General features: G+C 38.3%; 1 protein-coding gene across 1 annotated transcript in view; it reads right to left on the bottom strand.

Annotated features, from left to right (window-relative positions):
* The window catches only part of LOC127657279 (tyrosine-protein kinase receptor-like), a 102,336-nt gene extending 85,902 nt beyond the window's left edge, over nt 1-16,434 (bottom strand). Inside the window, exon 1 of the mRNA XM_052146006.1 lies at nt 16,267-16,434. Coding sequence (XP_052001966.1) covers nt 16,267-16,321 — 55 coding nt within the window. The 5' untranslated portion in view covers nt 16,322-16,434. The remainder of the gene's footprint in view (nt 1-16,266) is intronic.
* Nucleotides 16,435-24,872: the final 8,438 nt, after the last annotated feature.

Genomic DNA, 24,872 nt, shown 5'->3' with positions numbered 1-24,872 from the left:
AAAGGTGATTTTTGTCTTCATACCTGAAAAATTAACATGAACAGCACATGATGCTGATTGATTAGCACAGACCAATTTCAGCAGCAGAACTTTCAACCTACTGTCGCCGAATTGTGAGTGAGATCTAGTGGTGCACCAATCAGGAAATTTGAGGCCAATACCAATCTCCGATTATTTAACTGTAAAGGGGTTAATGGAAAGGAGGAGGCGAGAACAGGCTTGACCATATAAATAATAGTTTTAATGATAAATTTAAAAGACAATCACACACATGACGGACATGTCGGTAAACTATCTCTCTCTCGTCGCACCACCGTCTGTCATCGGCCTTTATCCCTCTCCGAGGCTTAATTAGCCTGATAAGGGACCGGGTGTGTATAATTACAACCCGGCCCCGCCCTCTGCCCTGCCACATTAACACTAAGATCAGCCGATACCAATTTTTTAAAGTGCCTTTTGCCATTTTTTGTAAGTTATATGCTGCATCTACTGTATATGTTTATGCCCTACACAGTAAAATTACAGTAACACTTTACAAAAAGGTTCAATTTGTTAACATTATTTAACAACATTACTGTAGTTAAATTAAACTAATGAACTTAATGTTAGTTACAAAATATACTAATACATTTTTAAAATCAAAGTTGTATTAGTTAATGCACTGTGAACTAACACAAACTAACAATGAACAATTGTATTTTTATTAACAAAGATTATGATTAATAAATGCTGTAAAAATATTATTGAGAAAAAAATGCAACGGTACGGAGAATCTCACCTGCGCATGCACATCTCCTTTCCTCCACGACTGCCTGTCAGACTCGTCAAATTGCGCCACACACATGCAGTGGAGAAAATGTCAGAGAGAAGTGAGGTGAGGGGGTCTGACATAAGTGTGTGAGCTAGAGCAGTGTTTCTTAACTGGTGGGTCGCATGTCTGTTCAGACTGTGTAGCGGACAGCAGGGAAAGAACAATGCAATGGTTCTCCCATTGAAGATATTTTGGCAGCCGCCCAAGTGATAGCCTACTTAGGACTGCCGAGGCAGATTTAATTATAATCTTGCAATCAACTAAAGGTTTCTCATCTACACTTTTGCACGAGTGTAACAAGCTCACAATCTGGCCTGCTCTCTGGCATGCATGCACATGCAACAACCAGGCTTCCCTCGATATTGCGGAGTGCAGACCTCAAAACTGATGTGACCAATTTCAATTCTAGTGAGCATTTTCTAGTTTAAAGCGTTACAAAGGAAGTCAATTCAAACCTCTCAAACAGTAGGCAGCCCTGAAATGCCAAACAGCACTGAGGAGGAAAAGAGTGCTATGCGCAAATTTTTATTTTCCTTATACATCATCACCTTTACAAAATTGTTCCACAAATTTTACATGAGTAAAAGTAACTTATATTTTGACAAAATTATATAGTTTCATATTAAATAATCTAAAGGTAGAATCTATTAGACCTCATTTTATATCAACAGTGGCATTTTTCAAGATGTGTTTCAGCTAGTATTTCTTTTTTCATAAATACTATGATTTGTTATTATTGTCATCATTTAAGACTAGCTACACTGACTTAACCATGGTAATGAGGAGCCTTTCCTCCTGAGTAATATGTATGTTCTGTGCAAATTATGTTTGAAATTAAGAAACACATAGGATAATAATGGGCTCATATAAGTAAATATGCTCTTCAATTTTTAACTTCCTGTAGCTTTTTGTTGTTGACTCGTTTTGGACTGTGTAGCGGGAGAATTCCAGCGTCAACTGTCCAACATGTTTGTGACGCTGACGAATTTGTCTCTGACTTGGTTGATTTTTGAATTTCTGAGATCATCCGATAAAGATCTTGTTTTGCATGAAGCGAGGTGCAAAGGAAAGCTTTCTTGGAAAAACCACAGCATTTTCTTTTTCACAGATTTTGCGAATTCAACAAGAGAGAAACGTGATCGATTCAAGGAATGCAAAAAACTCTTAATGGAAGTAGTGGTGGTGTAGTGGGCTAAAGCACATAACTGTAAATTAGAAGGTCGCTGGTTTGATCAGAATGTTGCTGGTTCGATCCCCACAGCCACCACCACTGTGTCCTTGAGCAAGGCACTTAACTCCAGGTTGCTCCAGGGGGATTGTCCCTGTAATATGTGCTCTGTATGTCTCTTTGGGTAAAAGCGTCTGCCAAATGCATAAATGTAAATGTACTTTTGCAGAGTTTCCAGCCAAATTGAGAATAGGTACTAAGGATGGCCGCAAAACTTACTATTGTTTGTCTGAGGAAGCTGGGCGCAAATATTTATTTATTTTTTTATTTTTTTTATCCCACCTAACGGCTGGAGCATATGCCTCCAATTGGATGGAGTTTGTTTCGAGGATTTTTTATTTTTTTGGAATGATTATGTCATTTGCTGCACTTATGAAACAGCCGGCTCACTGAACAGTTGTTTACAGCTTTATTATTATTTAATTTTTATTAATTAATTTTTTTATGAATTTTTAATTCATTCATTAATTTATTTATTTGTGCTGGTTCTGCTTTAGGCTGGAGATTGTTTTGTGATGGATCTCACCTTCGTGACTGTATTGTGTATGAATATACAAGTTTTTTATTCCGCCTATTGGCTGGAGTTTGTTTTATAGATGATCTTTTGTTGTGCAATTCTGTTTCACAAAATTTTTATAGAATCATCGGACTTGAGTAATCCGATGGCAAAGTTGTCATGGGAACTCTCGCAGGCATACATGGACTCTTTGAGTTTGGAGGGATGGACGCCGGTTGGCGTGGTCATGCACTGGGTTAATGCACACATTTTTCTTTTTTCTGTTTGTTTGGTTCGGGGGGAAGTTCGGGGTTTGATTTTTGCACTAATGGGAATGTGGTCTTTATAATTTTATTTTTGACACAGAATCGATTTTTTTCTAATATGTCAAAATGTCAAAGGTTAATATGAATGGATTGTCTCTCTCCACATGGAATGTGAATGGGTTTGGGCACCCCATAAAAAGAAGTAAGGTTATTTATTTTCTTAAACGAAATGAAAAATTGGGAAGATATAGGGTGGACATGTTTTCTTTAGTGCTGGCTCAAGTAAAAGCAGGGGAGTCATTACATTGATACGTAAACATCTACAATTCAAATGTCTCAAAAAGATTAAAGATAAATTATGTAGAGTCGTTTTTGTTTTAGCTTAAATTTAGGGCCAAAGATTGATTTTGGCTAATATTTACGCACCTAATCTGATGATCAGTGCTATTTTAAAGATCTTGAAGGGATATTGCAAACCGCTGGAAACCCTCATGATATAATATTGGGGGGAGACTTTACTCAATCCTTAATCATAGTGAAGCAAAAGTGTGCAAGTCCCCTAGAGCAACATTGATGCTTCACATGATGTGTGAAAATGTTGGTCTTACAGATATTTGTAGACTTTTGAAGCTATCTGGTAGCGACAATACATTTATCTTTTATGTAGACCAACTGGGCGTAGATTGTGAGGCATTTAAGTCGGTTCGTAGGGGGTCGGATCATACAGTGTGACTCATTCATCAAAAAATCCAAAGCACGAGAACTCCTGGAGTTGGAAGAGAACATTAAAAGTACCGAGACAGAGCTGAAGCACCAAATGTCGTCTGACGGCCTCAGAGAATTGACCCAATTGAAATACAGATATAATGCTATTTTGTCACGGAAGGTGGAGTTTTGGCTATTCAGGGCAAGACACTCATACTTTGAGTCAGGGGACAAAGTAGGGAAGCTTTTGGCTAGATATATAAAGCAGAGATAGTCTTTTTCTATCCCTCAGTGAAATCTGCTGGTGGTGAAATGTTTACCTCGGCCATTGATATTAATAATGCTTTTAAAGAATTCTATCTTGATCTTTATAGTTCCACGTTTTTATCTACTGATGAAGATATTAGACATTTTGTGGAACCATTAGATCTTCCTAAACTGATGGCTGAATGAAACAATTCTCTTGATTGTGAGATAATCTTGAGGAGCTTGACAAGGTAATTAAGGCCCTGCCTACAGGCAAGGCACCAGGGCCAGATGGCTTTCCCGCTGAATTTTTGCTACAGAACTGGCTCCACTTTTGCTAGAGATTTATATGGAATCATAAAAGAATGGAAAACTTCTGCCAACCATGACACAAGCCAGGAATCAGTCTGATTCTTAAAAAATACAAAGATCCAAGCAAGTGTAGGAGTTACAATCTAATGTCCCTGATCCAGCTAGACATTAAAATGTTGTCAAAATTTATGGCTAACTGATTAATTAAAGTTATGATATCTCTTATACATATAGATCATGTAGGGTTTATTCGAGGCCGTAGCTCTTCTGATAAAACCAGGTATCTAATTAATATCATGTGGTCAGTGGCGAACGATCAGACTCCGGTCGATGCCATCTCACTTGATGCTGAAAAGGCATTTGATATGGTAGAATGGGATTATCTTGGAAATGTATGGGTTCAGGAATACTTTTATTGATCGGATTAAGTTACTTTATAAACATCCGGTAGCAGCGGTACAAACAAATGGATTAATTTCAGATGAATTTACTCTGGATAGGGTCACCCGGCAGAGTTGCCTTCTTTCCCATTATTGTTCTGTCTTGCCCTGGAAGCTTCTGCTTTATGCAGATGATATTTTATTATTCGTCTCTGACCCCACTAGATCTATGCCTTGCCTCCACAGAATTATTCATTCCTTTTCTAAATTCTCAGGATACAGAGTCAATTGGTCTAAATCCAAAGCTTTTGCTCTGACAGCATACTGCACGGTAACAGCCTTCAAGCTGGGCACCTTCCAGTGGCCCAAACAGGGCATTAAGTATTTGGGCATTTTATTCAAAGCTAATTTGTCTGATTTAGTTAGAGTTAATTTTGACCCTTTAATAAAAGGTTTTCAAGTGATATGAATAGGTTTTATCAATGTAGTTTTGCTATGATTGGGAAGATTAATGTTCTTAAAATGAATTGTATTCCAAAGTTCAACTACCTGCTACAATCTCTCGCTGTAATTGTCCTCTTTCTTATTTCAAGCAATTTGATAGGATAGCGAAGTCCTTTATTTGGAACGATAAACATCCAAGATTACATTTCAACAAGTTACATTTACAAGGCCGGTTGACAAAGTGGGATAGGCCTACCCAAGACGCTATAAACCTACCCAGGGAAGTTAAGTCACACCCCTTTATCTCACATTTGCACGTGATTTGGACAAGCGTGGCCAGAGTATTTAATTTGGACATATATTTAAATGTTGCCTCAAGCATATGGCTGAACTCTAAATTATGTATCAACAAGTCCTCTTTCTGTTCGTCAGAAAAGTATAATGGGTCATTATTATGGGTCATTATTTGGGGATTCCCAGATCTCAGTTTTATAGGTATTTACAGCTGCGCCACATACTCTGTACTGTTTTTGGAAAAGGTAATGAGGTATCAGCATATTACTCCCTGCCAATTCAGAGTCTGAGGGATGGAGCTTTAACTTCTATCAACAGATTATGGGAGAAATTTGTTTACTTAGTTTTTGAGGAAGGAGTGTGGACTCCTGTCAGGTCTGCATCATAAACTTTTACATGAGTTTATTGGACCCCCTCTAGATTATATAGGCTTGGTCTTAAAGACACACCCACCTGCTTGTGATGCCAATCAGAAGTTAGAGACATAACCCTTGTCCTTTGTGGGAGGGGTGTTAAGATCTAAGATTTTTGGTTAAAGGCTCAGAATTATTTGTGTGATGTTTTGGGCACTCAAAAATTACTTTGTCCCAGACTTTGTATTTTGGGTGATGGGGCAGGCATACATTTGGGGGACAAATATAAAAACAATCTGACTAGCATGATGATTGGCAGACAAATTATTTTAAGGGGTTGGAAGTCGGACAGAGTGCCACCATTTCCGGAGTGGTGTGTGGAGATGGGGAGGGTGGCATATATTTTATTATATATAATAATAAATCTAAATCTAGGCACGATTTAAGATGAATACTGGCCGATTTAGATCGGTAACCGATCGATCGCTGCACCCCTATTAAGATCAATCAGATTTTTTGCACGTTTTACCATCTGCTGGGTAAAAAGCTCTTTAGCCTGGTTTATACGTTCTTCTAGTACCACCACACGTCCTGTGCGCACAGCTCTCAGCAGTAAAGAAGAGCATTGCTGAACTTAACATTTACCTAGCCAGGTTTGACAACAATAGTTTATGTTTATGTTATGTACAAGAGATAAACAAAACAAAAACACTTACAAACCAGTAGTCTGTCTAACTGTCAATGGCTCAACACAAGCATTTAGGATTACAGTTAAGATACTAGTGTTTTGGGGACCTGGGTAGCTCAGCGAGTGTTGACGCTGACTACCACCCCTGGAGTCGCAAGTTCAAATCCAGGATGTGCTGAATGACTCCAGCTAGGTCTCCTAAGCAACCAAATTGGCCCGGCTGATAGGGAGGATAGAGTCACATGGGGTAACCTCCTCATGGTCATGATCAGTGGTTCTCGCTCTCTATGGGGCGTGTGGTAAGTTGTGCATGGATCGCAGAGATCGCAGTCTCCACATGCTGTGAATCTCCACGGTGTCATGCACTATGAGTCACGTGATAAGATACGCAGATTGACTGTCTCAGAAGCGGAGGCAACTGAGACTTGTCCTCCACCACTGGATTGAGGTGAGTAACCACGCCACCTCCAGGACCTACTAAGTTGTGGGAATTGAGCATTCCAAATTGGGAGAAAATGGGATACAAATATTTTTTTTATAATAATTATTATAATAAAATTATACTAGTGTTTTATTTTTGGAGACTAGTTCAACACATGTTAATGAATAATGAAATATTTTACACAGTATACAATAAACAAGAGCTGTTCAACTATAGGTTACTGAAACTTTAGTGTATTGTTTAGACATTTTTATTCAGTGTGCAAAAGGGAGTGGCTTGCTTGTCTTTCTAAACAAGAACAGCTGAGGAGCTGCAAGTGGTAATTTCATAGGAAAAAATTATCCTTTTAATACTATTCGCAGTATATTTACGTGACTCAAAAGTGTAGGCACATCGGCCCTGCCCCTTTCCTCGAATTTATCCAATGGGATTGAAGCACTGCACATGCACTGCACAAAAAGGTACAGAAATTGTCATGTTCGCGCAAAACAGAGCCCCGCGAAGACTAGACATCACTAGAAGCGATGATGTCACTTTGCCCGCAACCCCTTGTAAACAAGGTGATGTGTCAATTATAAACCAGGCTTTAGTAAACTGATACCATACTTCAAAAAATTATGCACAATTTCAGGTCTCATTAAAAAATAAATAAATAAACATAGCAATAGCAATAGGAATGCGTGCATTACACAGCACCCCTAATAATAATTTCCAAGCTCATTAACTCTTTCCCTGCCAGCGTTTTTAAAAAAAGTTGCCAGCCACCGCCAGGGTTTTTGACGATTTTCGTTAAAATTTAATGGCCCGCAGAGTATTTTCTTCCATGAATATATGAAGATGCTATATATATCAAAATAAAGATCTGAGCCTCTGCTTTTAGGCAAAAAAAACTTTTTTATTGCCACTTGAACAGAGGTAGGTTTTGTCAATAACAACATTTCGGACAAAAAGCTGAGAAAAAGGCATTTTTATCAAACAAGTGCTTTAGTATTAGTATGGTGTTCCACTTCTTCACGTTTGAGACGAGTCTCAGTTCAGTCTGTTTCTTTGATCAAAGAGTTGCATACGCTTTCAAAACATGCGCGCGGGTCTTCCTTACCGTATACCACCTAAAACACGGATACCCGGAAAATTCAGTGTTTGGCGGGGAAGCGTTTTTTCATAAAACCCGGAAAATTCCGTGTTTGGCGGGGAAAGAGTTAAGGACACAGGAAAAGATCATCGGCAGTACATCCCAGACTTCCTGGATCTGGGAGGGGACAGGCTGAGGGAAACAACAATATTAATAAAAAAAACACGGTACTCACGGTAAAAGCAACATACAAAAAAAAATAGAAAAATTTTAAAAGAGAGGGAAAGGCCAACACGGAGAGGCAGCGGAAGAGAGAGAGAGAGAGAAAACTTACTCGCCGGTCCTCCAATACGCTGTAGCTTGGTACTCGGCCACTCCTCCACCCTCTGGCGGACGACAGCCGCGCCTCCCCGGGCGGATTGGCGGCAGGCCCCTGGCAGATGGAATGCCTTGCCTTGTTCTGGGGGATGGAAGGGGTCTCCCCACCCCTGGCAGCGGTCCTCCCACTCCAGGCGGTTGGCCAGGAGCCCCTCCCCGCTCGCGGTCAGCGGTCTCAGACCCCACCGCGTTTCAGCGGCTGGTAGAGGCCTCCTCCGCCCCTGGCACTGGCCTCTCATGGTCGGCGGCCATTCCTCCGCTCTCAGGTGGCCGAGCTCCTCTGTCCCTTGGCTAATGGCCGCGGCTGCTCCGTTGGGGTGGATGGCAGTGGCAAGGACTCTACTACGGCTCTACTACTCCCTCCTCCTTTCCCGGGTTTCAGCACCAGTGTAAAGGGATTAATGGAAAAGGAGGAGCCGAGAACCGGTTTGATAATATAAATTATATTTAATGAAGAACTGAACCAAAAGACAAACACACACACACAGACAAGTGTCGGACATCTGCCCGTAACACATCGCTCTCTCTCTCTCTCTCTCACACACACACACACCCACCGCCATCTTTGGTGGACTTTTATCCCTCTCGGAGGTTTGATTAGCCTGATCACCCTCCGCCCTGCTCAGTCAATTACCTTTGGTTATCCTTATCAGATTCAATGCCATTGAGAGAATAATACTTAACATAGAGTGTTCCTTGTAATCATTCAATCATAGACTATACAATATCTGAGTTGCTATTAACAATCTACACTGCCACATGTCGAAAACATTCAATGATTCATTGACTTGCTATGTCAGATTACCAAGTCTGGGTCAAGTCAGCCAAAATGATTTACTCTACATTGTATGTAAAGTATGTACTCAATATGTACAAGCTCACAACTTGGGCTGAGTATTGATAGAGATTCAATCTGATTCCGATTCACAAGCCCCTGATGATGAACAAATAAATGAACATATCTGTGTATTCTATCAAGAAACAGTATTTCATATATTATTTTTAGTTACCTATTTATTTGTTTAATTGCAAACTTTTTACTATTTACAAGAATTTATATTGATTTGTTGAATACGTGCTGAAACCGGTACAGTCTCTTTAACAAAACCAGCATTTCTTTTAAGAGCATCTGTAGATGAGCGCATGTTAATGAGAGAGGACTTGAATGACTTTATCTCATCTGTACCATGATTATTAGAAATACATTTTTCTTTTTTGTTGTATTTGATCAACAACTAAATGTATAGAACTGAAAGGATATTAAAAATGACATTATTCGATGACAAATGGGTCGCATGGATCTCGTCTTTGGAACATCTTTTAACTCTCAAAATGCAGCGAAAGGATCTTGCTGCTGAATACTCCACCACTATACTACACAGTTACTGGTGAGTGAAATGTAAACATTTACCAGCCAGACGCCAAATATACAGTACTGTGCAAAAGTCTTAGGCACACAAGATGTTTCACAAAAACATTCGTCTTAAGATTATTTACAGGTTATTTACATCTGCTACTTTAGTGAGTGTATGGGAAATATACATTTTATACTCCCAAATATTCCTTTTGCAAATAGAATAGATTAGAAAAACAGGGAGCCCTGCAAAAGATGGCATGACCCTCACAGATCCCCCACTGAACATCGAGTCAGTCTGGGATTATGAAGAGACAGAAGTAAATGAGACAGTTTAAATAAATAAAATAACTTGGAACATCCTATCTGCCAACAACCAAGAAAAACTGTGTCAGGTGTAAGTAGGAGAATTGGTGCTGTTTTGAAGGCAAATGTTTTCACACCAAATACTGATTTAGCTCTTTTTCTGTTTACTAGAGTTTGTATGATGTTAATTGATTAATGAAAACTATTTATGTCATAATTATTTTAAGAAATCATTACTTCACTGAAAGCTTTTCACAAGTGGCTAAAACTTGTACACAGTACTGTATACATTTTAGATGCATTGTGTGAAATTTGTTTGCAAATGCGAGTCATTTCCTCTCAATGTAGTACAGGGCTGTGCACAGAGTAAAAGATTGATTTGGGGATTTAAGAATCCATATTGAGATCATTCAAATGAAGATCACAATGCATCAGAAAGTCTTTATATATATATATATTTTTACACATCCCTACTCACAACTGTCTAATCTAAAAAGGAATGATGAAAAAACGACGTCAGTTAAACTGCTGCTCTTTAGGAGCTATAGATCTCTAAAACAAACTTCATATTGAGACAATGTCAAAAATAAATGTCAACATGACAAAGTCAAAACTGCTGCCAGACAGCATCAGACAGATTCAGGTATTTTTAATGCACATTCTGGTCCACTGCATTATAACACACTCTGCCTTTGAATTCAAAGTGTTTCATTACTATGTAGTAGGTGTGAGAGACATTAAGGGAACAAAATAATTACAGGATAATTTATTTTGTTTGGCCAGCCTTCATGAGACAGTTTGGTTGAATTAGTATGAATCTTACAAGTACTACAAGTATGCACATGGTCAAAAGATGAACAAACAAAAACACAACTACTTGGACGTGACACAACCAAGCATCATAAATTGCTTTTTACCATCGGGCTGAATGGTTCCAGTAACATTTCCATTTGAGCATGGTTTAGTACAGTACAATTACTAACCATTCATAGCCCTGAATTCTCAGCATGATTACCTCTCCATACTCAGGACAGATAACTGTTCTGGAGGAGCACCTGAAGTGATATGGCGACTCCCGATTGACCACTTTTCGAGTCAGTCCACTCAAATCCTGATTTTGCAACACAGTTGAAAAAGAAACAGTAACCATGTCAATGAGCCTTGCCCTGTTTATGCCATTTTGGGTGGTGTGATCACAAGTGGACAGCACTAAATCCAGGTGTAAACAGGGTCCAAAACATTATGTGATCAGATCACTCAAACCACATTGGAAGGTAGACAAAAACGTATGTGTCCACAATTGTACTGTAAAAGCTGTTCTGATGCGTCCCAGACATCTCCAAAGGGCCACCTATTAATTTGTCAATCAACCACTACAATAAAAACAAGGGTTTTAAAATGTACCAGTTAGGTATAACTGTCTGATTGAAAAGTTTGGAAAATAGCAAATATACAAGCACAAGACTTCCAAAGCACTAAAATAATGCAAAATTTAGCACAAAACATCATGTTCGGGCTAAGATTAGAAACAGTGTGAAAGTTTTCTTTTTTCTCTCTCTTTTTTGAGTATATGTTGTCACAAAATCAGAGACCCTCCCCTCAAAATCCGAACATGAAACATGTTTGAGACATGTAACTACCAGATGTGAACAGTGATGTGTCCTGCCTGCCTGACCACTTGTGATCAGATCACCCAAAACAAATCTTAATACCACTTTTCAGTATGCAGACACATTTCAGTGAGGCACATTGCAAAGCACTTATTGCACCCCTGTAATTTGTGATGCTAAAAGCAAATACTTTAAACTGTGTTTAGAGATTCTCATCTGTAATTGCTGGACTATTATGCAGTTGCCTTGGCAAATGAACTCCTTCTCACTAAACATGCTGTCTAAAGTTCCTTTACAAGAGTCATGCTGAGTTGCACTTGCACATGCATTTACTTCACACAATGAAAACTTTTTAAGCGATGTATTGTGATTTCACCATTAATTAATCGTATTGGAAATAATGAAATGCGGTTTTCTCTGAAACCATGGTGCCGAAGTTTATTTTTGTTTTATCACATACAGTTGAAGTCAGAAGTTTACACCAGAAGTCTATACATTTAAACTCAGCTTTTCACAAGTCCTGACATTTAATCTTAGAAAAAATTACCTGTCTAAGATCAGTTAGGATCACTACTTTATTTTAAGAATGTGAAATGTCAGAATAATAGTACAGAGAATTATTTATTTCAGCTTTTATTTCTTTCATCATATTCCCATAGGGTCAGAAGTTTACACACACTTTGTTAGTATTTGGTATCATTGCCTTTAAATTGTTTAACTTGGGTCAAACCTTTTGGGTAACCTTCCACAAGCTTTGCACAATAAGTTTCTGGAATTATGGCCCATTCCTCCAGACAGAACTGGTGTAACGGAGTCAGGTTTGTAGGCCTCCTTGCTCGCACATGCTTTTTCAGTTCTGTCCACAAATTTTCAATCAGATTGAGGTCAGGGCTTTGTGATGGCCACTCCAATACCTTGACTTTGTTGCCCTTAAGCCATTTTACTACAACTTTGGAGGTCATTGTCCATTTGGAAGCCCCATTTGTGACCGAGCTTTAACTTCCTGGCTGATGTCTAGAGATATAAAAATACAAATAATTTTCCTTCCTCATGATGTCATCTATTTTGTGAAGTGCACCAGTCCCTTCTGCAGCAAAGCACCCCCACAACATGATGCAACCACCCCCATGCTTCATGGTTGGGATGGTGTACTTCGGCTTGCAAGCCTCACCCATTTTTTCCCAAACATAACGATGGTCATCATGGCCAAACAGTTCAATTTCTGTTTCATCAGACCAGAGGACATTTCTCCAAAATGTAAAATCTTTGTCCCCATGAGCACTTGCAAACTTTAATTTGGAGCAGTGACTTTTTCCTTGCTGAGCAGCTCGTTATGTTGATATAGGACTCGTTTTACTGTGGATATAGATACTTGTCTACCTGCATCCTACAGCATCTTCACAAGGTCCTTTGCTGCTGTTCTGGGATTGATTTGCACTTTTCGCACCAACTACGTTCATCTCTAGGAGACAGAATGCATCTCCTTCCTGAGCGTTATGATGGCGGCGTGGTCCCATGGTGTTTATGCTTGCATACTATTGTTAGTACAGATGAATCTTCAGGCATTTGGAAATTGTTCCCAAGGATGAACAGACTTGTGGATTTCCACAATTGTTTTTTCTGAGGTCTTGGATGATTTCTTTTGATTTTCCCATGATGTCAACAAAGAGGCACTAAGTTTGAAGGTAGGCCTTAAAATACATCCAGAGGTACACCTCCAATTCAGTACCCAATTAAGTAATTCAGCACCTCCTGCAACTTCCAAAACATAATAAAATATATTTCCCAAAGCCCTACTCCACCAAAGGCTCCTTGTGTAGTTTTCCTCATTTTAGCTATGAAACTTTGAGCACATCTAATCTGCTGCACCCTGATTTGTTTAGTAAACCCCATGAAATCTTCACAAGTCTTCTGTGGTTCCTCCTCTGGCTTGCATTAACTGCTAGAATCAGACTCAAAATTTCTGGCCTCCTTAAACTTCAGGATGTGATCCATGCTATGACTTCAGCAATCAGCTGCAACCTGTCAGCTAAGCGCCCACCTATAGATTCATTAGCCCACTATTTTTGCCCCCTGCTGTTCAAATGACCTTCTAAAGAGACAGTTATAACTTGAATAATCAGCTACATTTTGGCCCAGGTATAAAGTGCTTTTATAAAATGTACTGTTCCTTAATTAAAGTGCAGGAAAGACAAAGATTTGTGGAGACAAATCTTTGAAAGATAGTCAGAGCTTTGTTTGAGGTATGTAGTTGCAAGCAAAATAGATATCCACAAGCAGAACTGTATCCTTGACTTTGTTTTCTGAATCATACCTGCCAAATAATCAGTACTTATTACTTTTGAATGGATTCTAATGACAAAATTTAAACACATTTCTACTAATTTCAGAGTTTTCTGTGCAGCCTGTAGTATAGAAACAATATATTTTATGTTTATTGCTAAATATTCCGATATGTACAAATACTGTAGATTGATAAGTAGTTTAAGGGTGAAGAGACACTGACTCAACTACATCATTCACAGTGCCTCATGGGAGTGGGCGCTCCCGAGACACATTTTGCAGGCTTTGTTACCCACGGTTCTTTGTTTGGTGGATCTTTCTCTGCTGTACCATGGGTAATGTAGTTGTTTACCAAGAATTTTGCTATCAAACATGATTTTTAAACAATGAAGAAATAACGCAGATCAATGGATTCCACGGAAGCATATATCATCGATGAACAATCTCGGAGCTCAAGGTAGGTCTTTCTTTAAAGGTTTATAAGTTATCATTGAAAATCAATTAGTCTATGGAAGAAATGAATGGGATTGTTACTTCCAGAACCAGACTGTTGTGCTCTATTATTGTGCTATCAACTTTTTCAGATAAACTAACCCACAAATGGCATGTAAAAGCGAATGGAACTGCAGCTGGTCGCTTTACATGTCAGTCATACATGCTTTTCCTATCTAAGTCGGTGGTTCTTGGCCAGAATAAGCTGCAAAGTGGACTAGAATTTATGCCAATCAAAAATCCGGCTCTGCAAAACTGATGTTCTATTGACACTACTTATTCATTTCTTATACAGCCACTTCTACTGACAGTTTGCCTACCTTTTAAGTGTCACAATAATATACTACAGTATATGGCATACTCAATCTTATAAGTCAGAATGGTTGAAAAGACAATATAAAATACATTAAAATGTATCTGAATAAGACATTTGAATCTGGCTTTTAATTCAAAAGCACCGACATTAACAATCCCTGGTAAATATAGTAAAATATCCTCAAAGACAGCTGTAAGCTGACAGGACAGACTCATAATACATGACATCTGTGTGCTGTACTGTCTTTAATGTGTAAGCAACTGAAACCAGGCTAACAATTTTGATAAATCACTTTTTTATCATTATTCATCCATATTTGTATGACTAATTTCTGAGTAAGTCATAAGTTACTTAATTTGTCTTAAAAAGTTTCATGGAAAGATACATAAATCAGTGGAAACTAATAATGGTAGTGAAACCATAAACAAATTAAAATAAAAGAAAAACATGTAAAAACATTAAAGTATTCATCTACACGCATGTACAGTATGGCCTGAGTAACTGTGAGTAGCATGCTCTTTACATAAATCAAATATTTCTGCCTAATGGACGACAAACAACGTCTGACTTTAAAGGCATGCAATAAAGCAACAAATGTGGTTTTGGTAAGATCATTATGTCGGAGAAGGACAGATGAGTTTCTCAACAGCAGAATTAGACTAGATATGAAATATAAATATGAAAGACACAGACCAATATAAACAGATTTCCAGATGCAAATGTCTTTGCTTCTGTATTTCCATTAGTGAATATCAACATCTGTAAGCGAATGTTTTCAGACGTTAATGTGTTTGAATATTTCTATATGTTTTCTGCACATCTGTGTATGCATCTAGACTGCATACTCCTGGAATTGCAAACTCGGTCTATAGTGTTCTTCGCCCCAGAGCAATATTTTGAGGACAATATCATAAATGAATTAGTTTACTAATATTATTAAAGGAATATCCGGGGTTCAGTACAAGTTTACTTCAATCGACAGCATTTGTGCCAGAAGTTGACCATGATGACAAATAATATAGAAGGGAAATATAATAGCCTTACATTTTAAAGCCAATATCAAATAATAATCATATAATGTATGCCATGTGAACAACATACACAAAAAACAGGTAAGTCAGTAGCTTTCCATAAAAACAATCAACATTTTGGAAAGCCAAATAGCCAATAACAGACTTGAAGATGTGTAACATGGGTTTTTTAAGAGAGCTGACATGAAACTTAATGTGAAAAAAGTAAATAGACTGAAGCTAGAGTTTTTCTTAAACTTCACATAGGTTGCCAAGAACAGTTGGATCTCCCCTGCTTTGCTCATATCTGGGGACCATCTGAAGAATGATCTTCCCTGAAGAATGATCTAAGCAGGGTACTTTCTTTCATTATGACACCACACATTTGGCCAGTCTATTCTGAGACCTCCAAAGGTTTTATGCCTCTGAATAAATTAACTAAACGAAAATGATGCAGGATTGATCTGAAGCATTGCAGCTTAATGACGCACAAGTGGAGTGAAGCGGCTCTTCGAAGTGTTGCTCAGCTCAAATCTTTGGGCAATTTGCACTTATTGATATTTATAGTATTTTAGAAGTAGAAATTAAACACATCTTGCAGAGCAGTTCCTGATGAATGACACCTCATCCCACATATTAAATGGAAATTAATGCTGTTATCAGTAGGCCTATTCCACGAGACAATGTGAATTTCGTTTAAACCTTCAAGTCTCAATTAATTTATATCCGTTTTTTAACGGCAGCACGTTTGAAATCACCAGAGAATTTATAAACACTCACCTGTAAGGATAAGAAAGGCAAGTTTTAGAAAAGTCTGTCCGGTAAGATAATCCATGGCTGCTTAAAAAGGATCCAGGAGATAAAATACTGTTAACCTAGTGTTTTGGGGGGGAAGAAGATAAATAATAACAAATAAAACGTCTTTCCTTAAGCATCCAGTTCCGCCAGCTCGCGCTGCTCGGGGTTGCGTCTCGCGCTTCAAAGCTGCTGTGATTCAATATGATGCTGATGCTACAGCCTGCCTCTCTCTCTCTCTCTCTCTCTCTCTCTCTCTCTCTCTCTCTCTCTCTCTCACACACACACACACACACTCACTCACTCACTCACTCACTAACGCTCGGTCCTAATCAACACACACTCAAAGCGACTTTTCATGAGATCTGGTTGGTTCTAATTAATACGTCAGTCATACAAAGCCGGGTCCTCAGTGCATCCACAGCTTTCGGCGGTCCAAGGCAACATAGGCGACTTCTTACAGGGCCAGAAAACGTTCAGAGGAACGAAAACCTGGAAAAGGAACGATTTTTTATTTTTTTTGCAGAACATAACCGAAAACTTGAATGTTACTTTAAATGTTGGAAACCGGTTAATAACTGGTTCATTTCGTTCAAATATATATATATATATATATATATATATATATTTGAACAATTTTTTAAAATTTTTTAAATGAGCAACAGGAAGTGAAGTAATTCTGAAAATGTACTGTAATAAACCATTTGGACTTATGTTTAATGAATAATAATAATTATATCTATATCTATATATATCTGTATCTATCTATATATATATATATATATATATATATATATATATATATATATATATATATATATATATATATATATATATATATATATATATATATATATATATTATTAATTATTAAATTATTTATTATAAAATAATTTAATAATTATTATAATTATTAAAGCTGCTATAGAAAATAAACATATTATTATTATTATTATTATTATTATTATTATTATTATTATTATTGTTAATTAAATTGATCTACTGACACACAAATCATGACTAGTATTCAAATTGAGTGATACCTCTTTAATATCATCTGCTGGTGGAATCTCCAAACTGCATATGCAGGAACTGACTTAGATTAGGTGCTTCACAAACATCTAAGCGCAATTACCTATTTATCAGAAGAATAGCAAATCAGGCTTTGCGGCACTTCATTAACATACAATACACCCACAGTTTGTGCTCATGCACCCACAGAAAGCGCAAACACTCCCACTTGCTTTTGCGCTGGCATAAAAAAATTGCTCTTAGAATTAGTGATCTCATGAAAATTGGATAAGACGTAGCAAACATTTGTTAAGAACGCAGTCAAGAAAATAGAGCACAGAATGTTTGGGTTTTATTGCAGTTGCTGATGAATATCAAGGGCATAGTAGTACATGAAACAAGCACAAAAAAGGGTTTGTAATACATCTCTGCAAGTGAATAAAATGAAATCAGAAAAGATTTTAATCTGTGATTAATCCTGTATTGTTTTTCGTGCAACAATAAATTGACCACATGCTAAAACTGTTATTTTAATTTTTAAATACAGTTTGAATACAATTAAACTTTGTAAAAATGCTTTTTAAATAGGAAACTTGGAAATTGTGCATTGATAGGAAAAGATGCACAAATTCTTACATCCCAAGGATTGCATACTTTCTTACGTTCTACCTTGCTCATTGAGGAAAGTAATGTTAAGCAGCCTGTGGTCTATAAATCTCATATTGAAATAACTGGATTTCTTTAAAAAAAACAACAACAACAAACACACACATTAAAGTATAAAAATCAAAGTCTTAACAATATAATATGAATATCAGTGTGTGTAATTACCTCAATATCCAAAGCAATCACAAATATTTAGAACTCACCGTGGCATTACTGTCATTTAAGATGTTTCATGTTCACAGTGAGTGTTGTTGCCAGAATTAGGGACTATTGTGTTTCTCTATGTCATGTGATAAAGCCTGTGTGTGACATGAGTTTCTAGTATAGAATTTAGATTTGCTTGTCATCGCTCAGAATAATGATGGGATGGCTGGCATTTAACCTTTCAGCAAATAGTTCACTTCCTGCCTTTGAAGCTCTTCACATGGTCGTCTTTATGTCAAATCTATTCAGCATTGTCTCTAAAACCTCATGACATATTTTTGTTTGTGTTTTTGCATGTCTGTGTGAGATTAGTATATGATCAACACCAACCAAAACATATTTTTAAATAAGCTAGTTTAAGTTATGCATGTAAATACAGTATGTTAATCAGTTGTGTGAATGTAAAAGTGAATATGAAGTATGTGTGGTAAACTACTGAAAAAAGGAGCACTTAAGTGTTAAATGTCCTTTTTAGGGTTATTTGAGGAGTCTGTAATCAGCAGTCAGTGCTAAATAGTAGACAATAACTTTTAAGATTAAACATAATTTTTTTTTAAATCCAGTAAGATCCATAGAGATGCCTGTGTTGGGAGAGGGGTCCACAATGCACTGGTAATGTGACCTCCATCTGACAGTATCCGCCCATATCAGAATGGCCACAAATTCAATCATCTAATCAAATTAGCACAACATCATTGCTTTAAATTGTACTCAGAATTAAACCTTTGTTTTGGATTAATTTAAGATTTCATGGCTCCCCCTCAAACTCTCCTTTAGAAAGGACTGTAAATTGAGTGTCTCTCAGTAGTCCAGCCCATGTCTAATGAGGTCTGTGTTTTGAGGTTTGATGTTGTAATTAAAACTGCATGATTATTTACATTTGTGAACACTGACATGACTGTTGTACATTTTGTAAAGCTCCATATTTTCTTATAAACCTAATTAATTTAACATTGACAAATTAAGTGGAAAACTAAATTGGATGGCATTACTCCATGTAGGGAGAGGGTTGAACAATAGAAAGACTGGCAACCCAACATAAAAACAGAGCCATCAGAGAATACAGAAGAAAACAGGAGAGCCATGGAATGGTGTCGCCACGGCAAATAACATTGTTAGTTCATATAAGTTCATAATGCATTAAATAATGTTAACATATACAAATTATGATTTTAAAAATGTATTATTATATGTTGAATTTAATATTAACTAAGATTAATAAATGCAGTAAATGTATTGTTCATTGTTATTTCATGTTAACTAATATAGTTAATTTATGTTAACAAATGGAACCTTATTGTAAAGTGTTACCATTTTGTTTCTATAAGCCATTTAGGGGTGGTTTATCTTAAATAGATTGGTGTGAAAACATTTATCTAAATAATGAGAATCTGGGACTTCCTATTTCTATTTATAAAAATGTCTCTACATTCTACATTACAAAAATGTAATGTAATGTAACGAAAGCAGGAAGAGTCAAGAGAGCAGGATCTAAGTGCAGCTTTAATTTAACAAGAAAAGAAGTCCATATACAATACTTAGAAAACACAGGAACAAAACAAAACTAAAACTCTGGAACAGAACAAATGTCACATCCATGGGGGTAACAGGAAACAACAACTGACGAAGACACAAGCAAATACAAGGATATTAAATACATTGGGTCAAGCAAGGTAAATGAGAAACAGCTGGGAAAACCAGGGCAGGAACCAGGAACAGAGACACAAGAAGGTAAACAAAACTTAAATTAAAAGTCTCTTAAACACCTAGCGACCTCTGGTGGCTGCTTGGCAAAAGTCTCAGGTGTGACATAGCCCCCCTTAAGGAGTGACTCCTGGTGCTCCTAAACATAATTGGTCACCAGTAAACCCAGAGAGCCCTCCAGAGGGCAAGACGGACCAGGAAGCCAAGGTGAAGTGGATAGGGAGCCCGAAGACCAACGTGGACCAGGAGACAGGTTAGGCAGGAACAGGAGGCCTGGGAGGCGGCCGCAGGGCAGGAACTAGGTCAGGAGGCCTGGGAGGTGGACACAGGGCCAGGACAGGGTCAGGAGGCAGTGCCACTGGAGGAGGAGCAGGCAGAGCGGCTGTAAGAGCAGTCTCAGTGAGGGCGGACAGAACCTCAGGAGGAGTCTCTGGAGGAGTGGATGGAACTGCTGGTGGAGGAGTCTCAAGGAGAGCGAACAGAACTGGTTTTGGTTGCATTCCCTGCTGTGCACTTTTCAGTCCGTCTTGTTTCATGTCGAGAGCATGGTGTCTGGATCTTGACTTCCTGTCTGGTTCGGTTTCAGTCTGTGCCGGGATCTGTACACTCGTGCTCCATGTCTGTCTGTTGATGTCTCATGTCACGCTCACGTTGCAACGCGTGGCCAGGTCGCAAGCTGTCTTCATGTCACAAAACAAACTCCAGCCAATAGGAGGCATAAACACAAAGAATGATCAGATTCATCCACAACTGTCCCGAAGGTGTGTAATTCCAAAAAACAAACTCCAGCTGCTAGGCAGAACCAGCACAAAAAGAAACAAAACAGGTGCCAAGTTTTCTTGGACGGTCAAGTGTATGTTCAGTGAGACAAGCTCAATTGGGGGCCACATGAAAATCACCAAAAGGCCTACTCACACCATTGTCTCTATGAAAGACAATGCTTGCTGGTGACATGTAAATACTTTGCGGCAATCCTTAGCATCTATTCTCAGCTTGGTCGCAAAAGCGATCTTCCGTTGATGTAAGAGTTTCTTGCATTCCTTGAATCGATTGTGTTTCTCTCTTGTCAAATTCGCAAAGTCTGGTAACAAGAAAATGCTGTATTTCTTTGCTTCTTGCCTTGCGTAACACAAGATCTTTATCAGATGATCCAGAAATGATCAGGGCCTGTCTCCCTCATCGGATCTGCGAGCCGGGACTCTGTGAGCTCGCTCAATTTCCAGTGAGCGACCCGCGGACCCCAGGAACCAGTCATCCAGCTGTGGACAGAGGGTTCCAGAGGGTTCCAGTCCAGCCCCACGCTGGCGGTGGCCCAGGCAAGCATGTCGGACATCTGCGTGTCAGCATCAGCCTGGGCGTGCTGGCCCGAAGGTGGCAGCCCAGGGGAGTCGTCCGCGTCAAACGCTGGACCGCTCTCCGATGCAGCGGCGAGCTCATCCACCTCAAGCTCTAGAGGATAGGCAGGCTGGCTGTGAGGCGAGCCACTGTTGCCTCGAGCATGGACGGGAGTCAATGAGCTCTCGCAGTGAGAACATGAACCATCCACAAATGCTGCCTCGGTGTGATCGCAGCCCAGACACACAAGACAACGCCTGTGGCTGTCTGAAGCGGAGAGCACTCTACCGCATCCAGGAACTACACAGGGGCGGAAGGGCATCTTTATAAAGACGTGTCCTGAAAAGGACGTTCAACGCCGCTGTGTATTGCTCTTTTAGAAAATACTCTTTTACTGAGAAATTCACTCTTTTAACAACAAACTATTTTAAGTCTTGCACTGTCGAAGTGCCCAGTGGCAAACTGCACTGCCGTGCATAGAAGGAGAAAGCCGCTGAAGTGCGCCGTAGATCCAACAGCAGAATCAGCTCAGAGGAAGAGGAACAGGTGTGTGACTCGCAGCTGACTGCATACACGACCATCGGCTCCGAAGAAAATTTCTGAATGAACTAGACGTATTTCACCGCCTTTATACCCGTATGTCCGGGGGCGGGGTATGCAAATACTGTCTGCCAACTTCTCATTGGCCTTTTTTTATAGATCAGAGGCATATTCGGCGCTCAAGAGAGACCCCTAGTGTCGCTTCTTCGACACAACGTCGAAGTGAGCGACAGACGGGGAACTCCTTGTCTATGTCTCTGTCAGGCTATCTTCCTGTTTTGAAAGATATTTTTGGACGATTTGAGATGAGAATTTATGCCTTGAAGCCTGCCCTGGAGTAAGATGCCAATACATAAACCATAAGTTTTAGGTACATTTTCAAACCTTGAAATATAGCTACTCTAAATAAGTAAAAAAAATGGTCTGCACTTATATAGGGCCTTTTTTAACCTCTGCCACCTGAGTCATAGCCACCCCATTAAAGTTTTTAGTGTTGAGGTTTCCGCTGAGCCCTAAGCCTAATGCCATCCATCTGGTTCAAAATAGGCAGACCAGCACATACCCAAATATCACATCTCCAACAAAATTCAGAGGACAATAATGTTCTATATCCTTATTTTAAATCAATGCCCTGAAGGATTCAGCAGTAAGAATTTTTTATCATATGGATTGATTGTAATAATACTGTATCTTCCCTCTCAGCTCAGATATTACATTTGATCCATTCTAATGATTGTAAAGCCAGCCTTTATAACAAGCAGTTCCCTCCAGGAGCACCAGTAATAAAGCCTGAAAGGCTTTTGCATTCTGTAAAAATTTTCTCTGAAGAGAAATTCTTTTTTCACACTTGAGAAAATAAGTAAATGACTAACATTTTTTTTACACGGAGACAAATTATATTGACTTGCCTATCATTTGTCTACATGTGCCTGCTAATATATAAGTTATATAAGATTATATATAAATGCCATAGATCTGGCCTTATATAGTTAGGGGAAATAATGAACACTTGAAGCAGATTATCAGGAAAATTTTACACGGCCTAACTTCTGATTTAGTCACAATATCTGATAAAAAAATCGGCATAGTAGTTACATTTATTTTACATTTATTCATTTAGCAAATGCTTTTGTCCAAAGTGACATACAGAATTAGGAAGGATAGAACATAAGCAATTCATCTTAAGAAACATTATCAAAAAATGTGCTGCATTACAGAGTGTCAATTGCATTAGAAAAGTACTATCCAAGATAGAGATAAGAGTTAAAAAAAAAAAAGAAAAAAAAAAAAACATTTATATTTGTGTTGGTACCACAAGAAGCCACTCATTTGCAGACTGCAGCCTTCATTGGGAACGTAGCTCTGCAGGAATGATTTTAGGTGAGCTGGCGCAGACCCAGTGATTGTTCTGTATGCCAGCTTTAGAGCCTTGAACTTGATATGTGCAGCAATCGGCAGTCAGTGAAGAGAGACAAGGAGTGGATGTAACATGCACTCTCTTTATTTTGTTGAAGACCATCCATGCTGCTGCATTCTGGATCAATTGCAAAGACCTTAATTGTGCATGCAGCAAGGCTGGCTAAAAGAGCATTACAGTGTATGTATATGTATATGTATATATATATATATATATATATATGTGTGTGTGTGTGTGTGTTTGTTTACCTTGATTGACCTTACACACTCATGCACATGCACAACTCTTGCAGATACTCTTTTAAATTTGATTATTTGTTTTATTTTTGCAAATACTATTCAAATGCACAAATTCTTTGCACACCTAAAACATAAATGAAAAGTCAAAATGTTTAAAATGCAAACAAACATGCTGCCTCCTGCAATAATTAAGCTGCAGCTGTTGTGAGTTGTTGGTAAATTGCCTAAGGGATGTTTAAAATTGAATAGCTTGTATGGACAAATGTGCTGACTGCCAAAAAGATCAAGTTTCCAAACATTTAAACAACTCTCTATAGCATGAAACTGCACAGGTTACATTCGTGCAATACACTATCCCAGCTGAAGTTTTATGGGAGATAAATTGCCTGATCTCACAAGTGATTTTCCAAATGTTTATCATCTTGAACTAAAAAACTTTGTTTAATAGAAAATCTTTAATTTAAATATTTTATATTAGATATTTGATTTAGATTAGATTTATTTAGTTGATGTCAGCAATGATTCTCTATTTCGAATGTGATAGATCCCCTCATAAGGCAGCAATGTGATGTTTGGATGCAGACAAAAGCCTGAACAGGTTATTAGCTTGGAGAGCGTCTTGACCTGAACATTGCATCATCACTCAAAGATTAAATATGCAAAGAATTACTCTACAACCATATGCACTAATTGCCAACAAAATACATTTTTTAAGGGAGTTATTCTCTCCCACAGACAACACAGACACAAGAACTACAAGAAACAGTTGATTGTAATCCAGCCATTTATTCATTAAAGTATCAGTGTCACTATTTAAAACATTTGCACAATGCCTGCCCAAGGGCTACTTTGGCCCGCCCTCATACAAACTTAGTTATAGCAGAGGCAAGGATGAGTTGCTTTAGTGTTGTCACCATGTCACTTCACTGCAAAAGCAAAACCTCTTTGTTTGTACTTCCAAAGGCAGACTAATTGAAGAATCAGTGGTTAAAATGTATTTGAATTATTTAGCAGTACAATCACAACCAATGCTGGATATTCAAGGTGATTACTACTGAAAGAAGTTGCGGTTCCCACTTTGTTGGAACAATCTGTCGCTCTAGGATCACATCCTTTAAGTATGATTGATTTATGGATTTATCTGCTACCGAGAGATCAAATGATGAGTTTTGTGTTGTAGCTACTGTGTACACCCAGTGCACAGCTGTAGGCCTCTGCTAACCTGCTAGCTAATGTTATTGTGTTGAAATAGATTTGCTAATCAGCTGTGGGCCCATTTTTACCAACAATTGTGTAGAATTATGCAGATTGTATGTCCTTCTTACTATCATGAATAGTGATCAAGTTTGGAGATGGATTAATTTTAACAAATGGTAATTTTACGTTCGCAATCCACGATAGTGCGCGGCTAACTTGCTATGTAATGTTATTGTTTTGGTAAGGTTTACTATTTAGCTGTGTGCCGGCTTTTACCT

Source organism: Xyrauchen texanus, chromosome 16 (assembly GCF_025860055.1).
Source record: "Xyrauchen texanus isolate HMW12.3.18 chromosome 16, RBS_HiC_50CHRs, whole genome shotgun sequence".
Lineage (NCBI taxonomy): Eukaryota > Metazoa > Chordata > Actinopteri > Cypriniformes > Catostomidae > Xyrauchen > Xyrauchen texanus.
The sequence above is the reverse complement of the archived record's forward strand: the minus strand, read 5'-3'. Positions and strand labels throughout refer to the sequence as shown.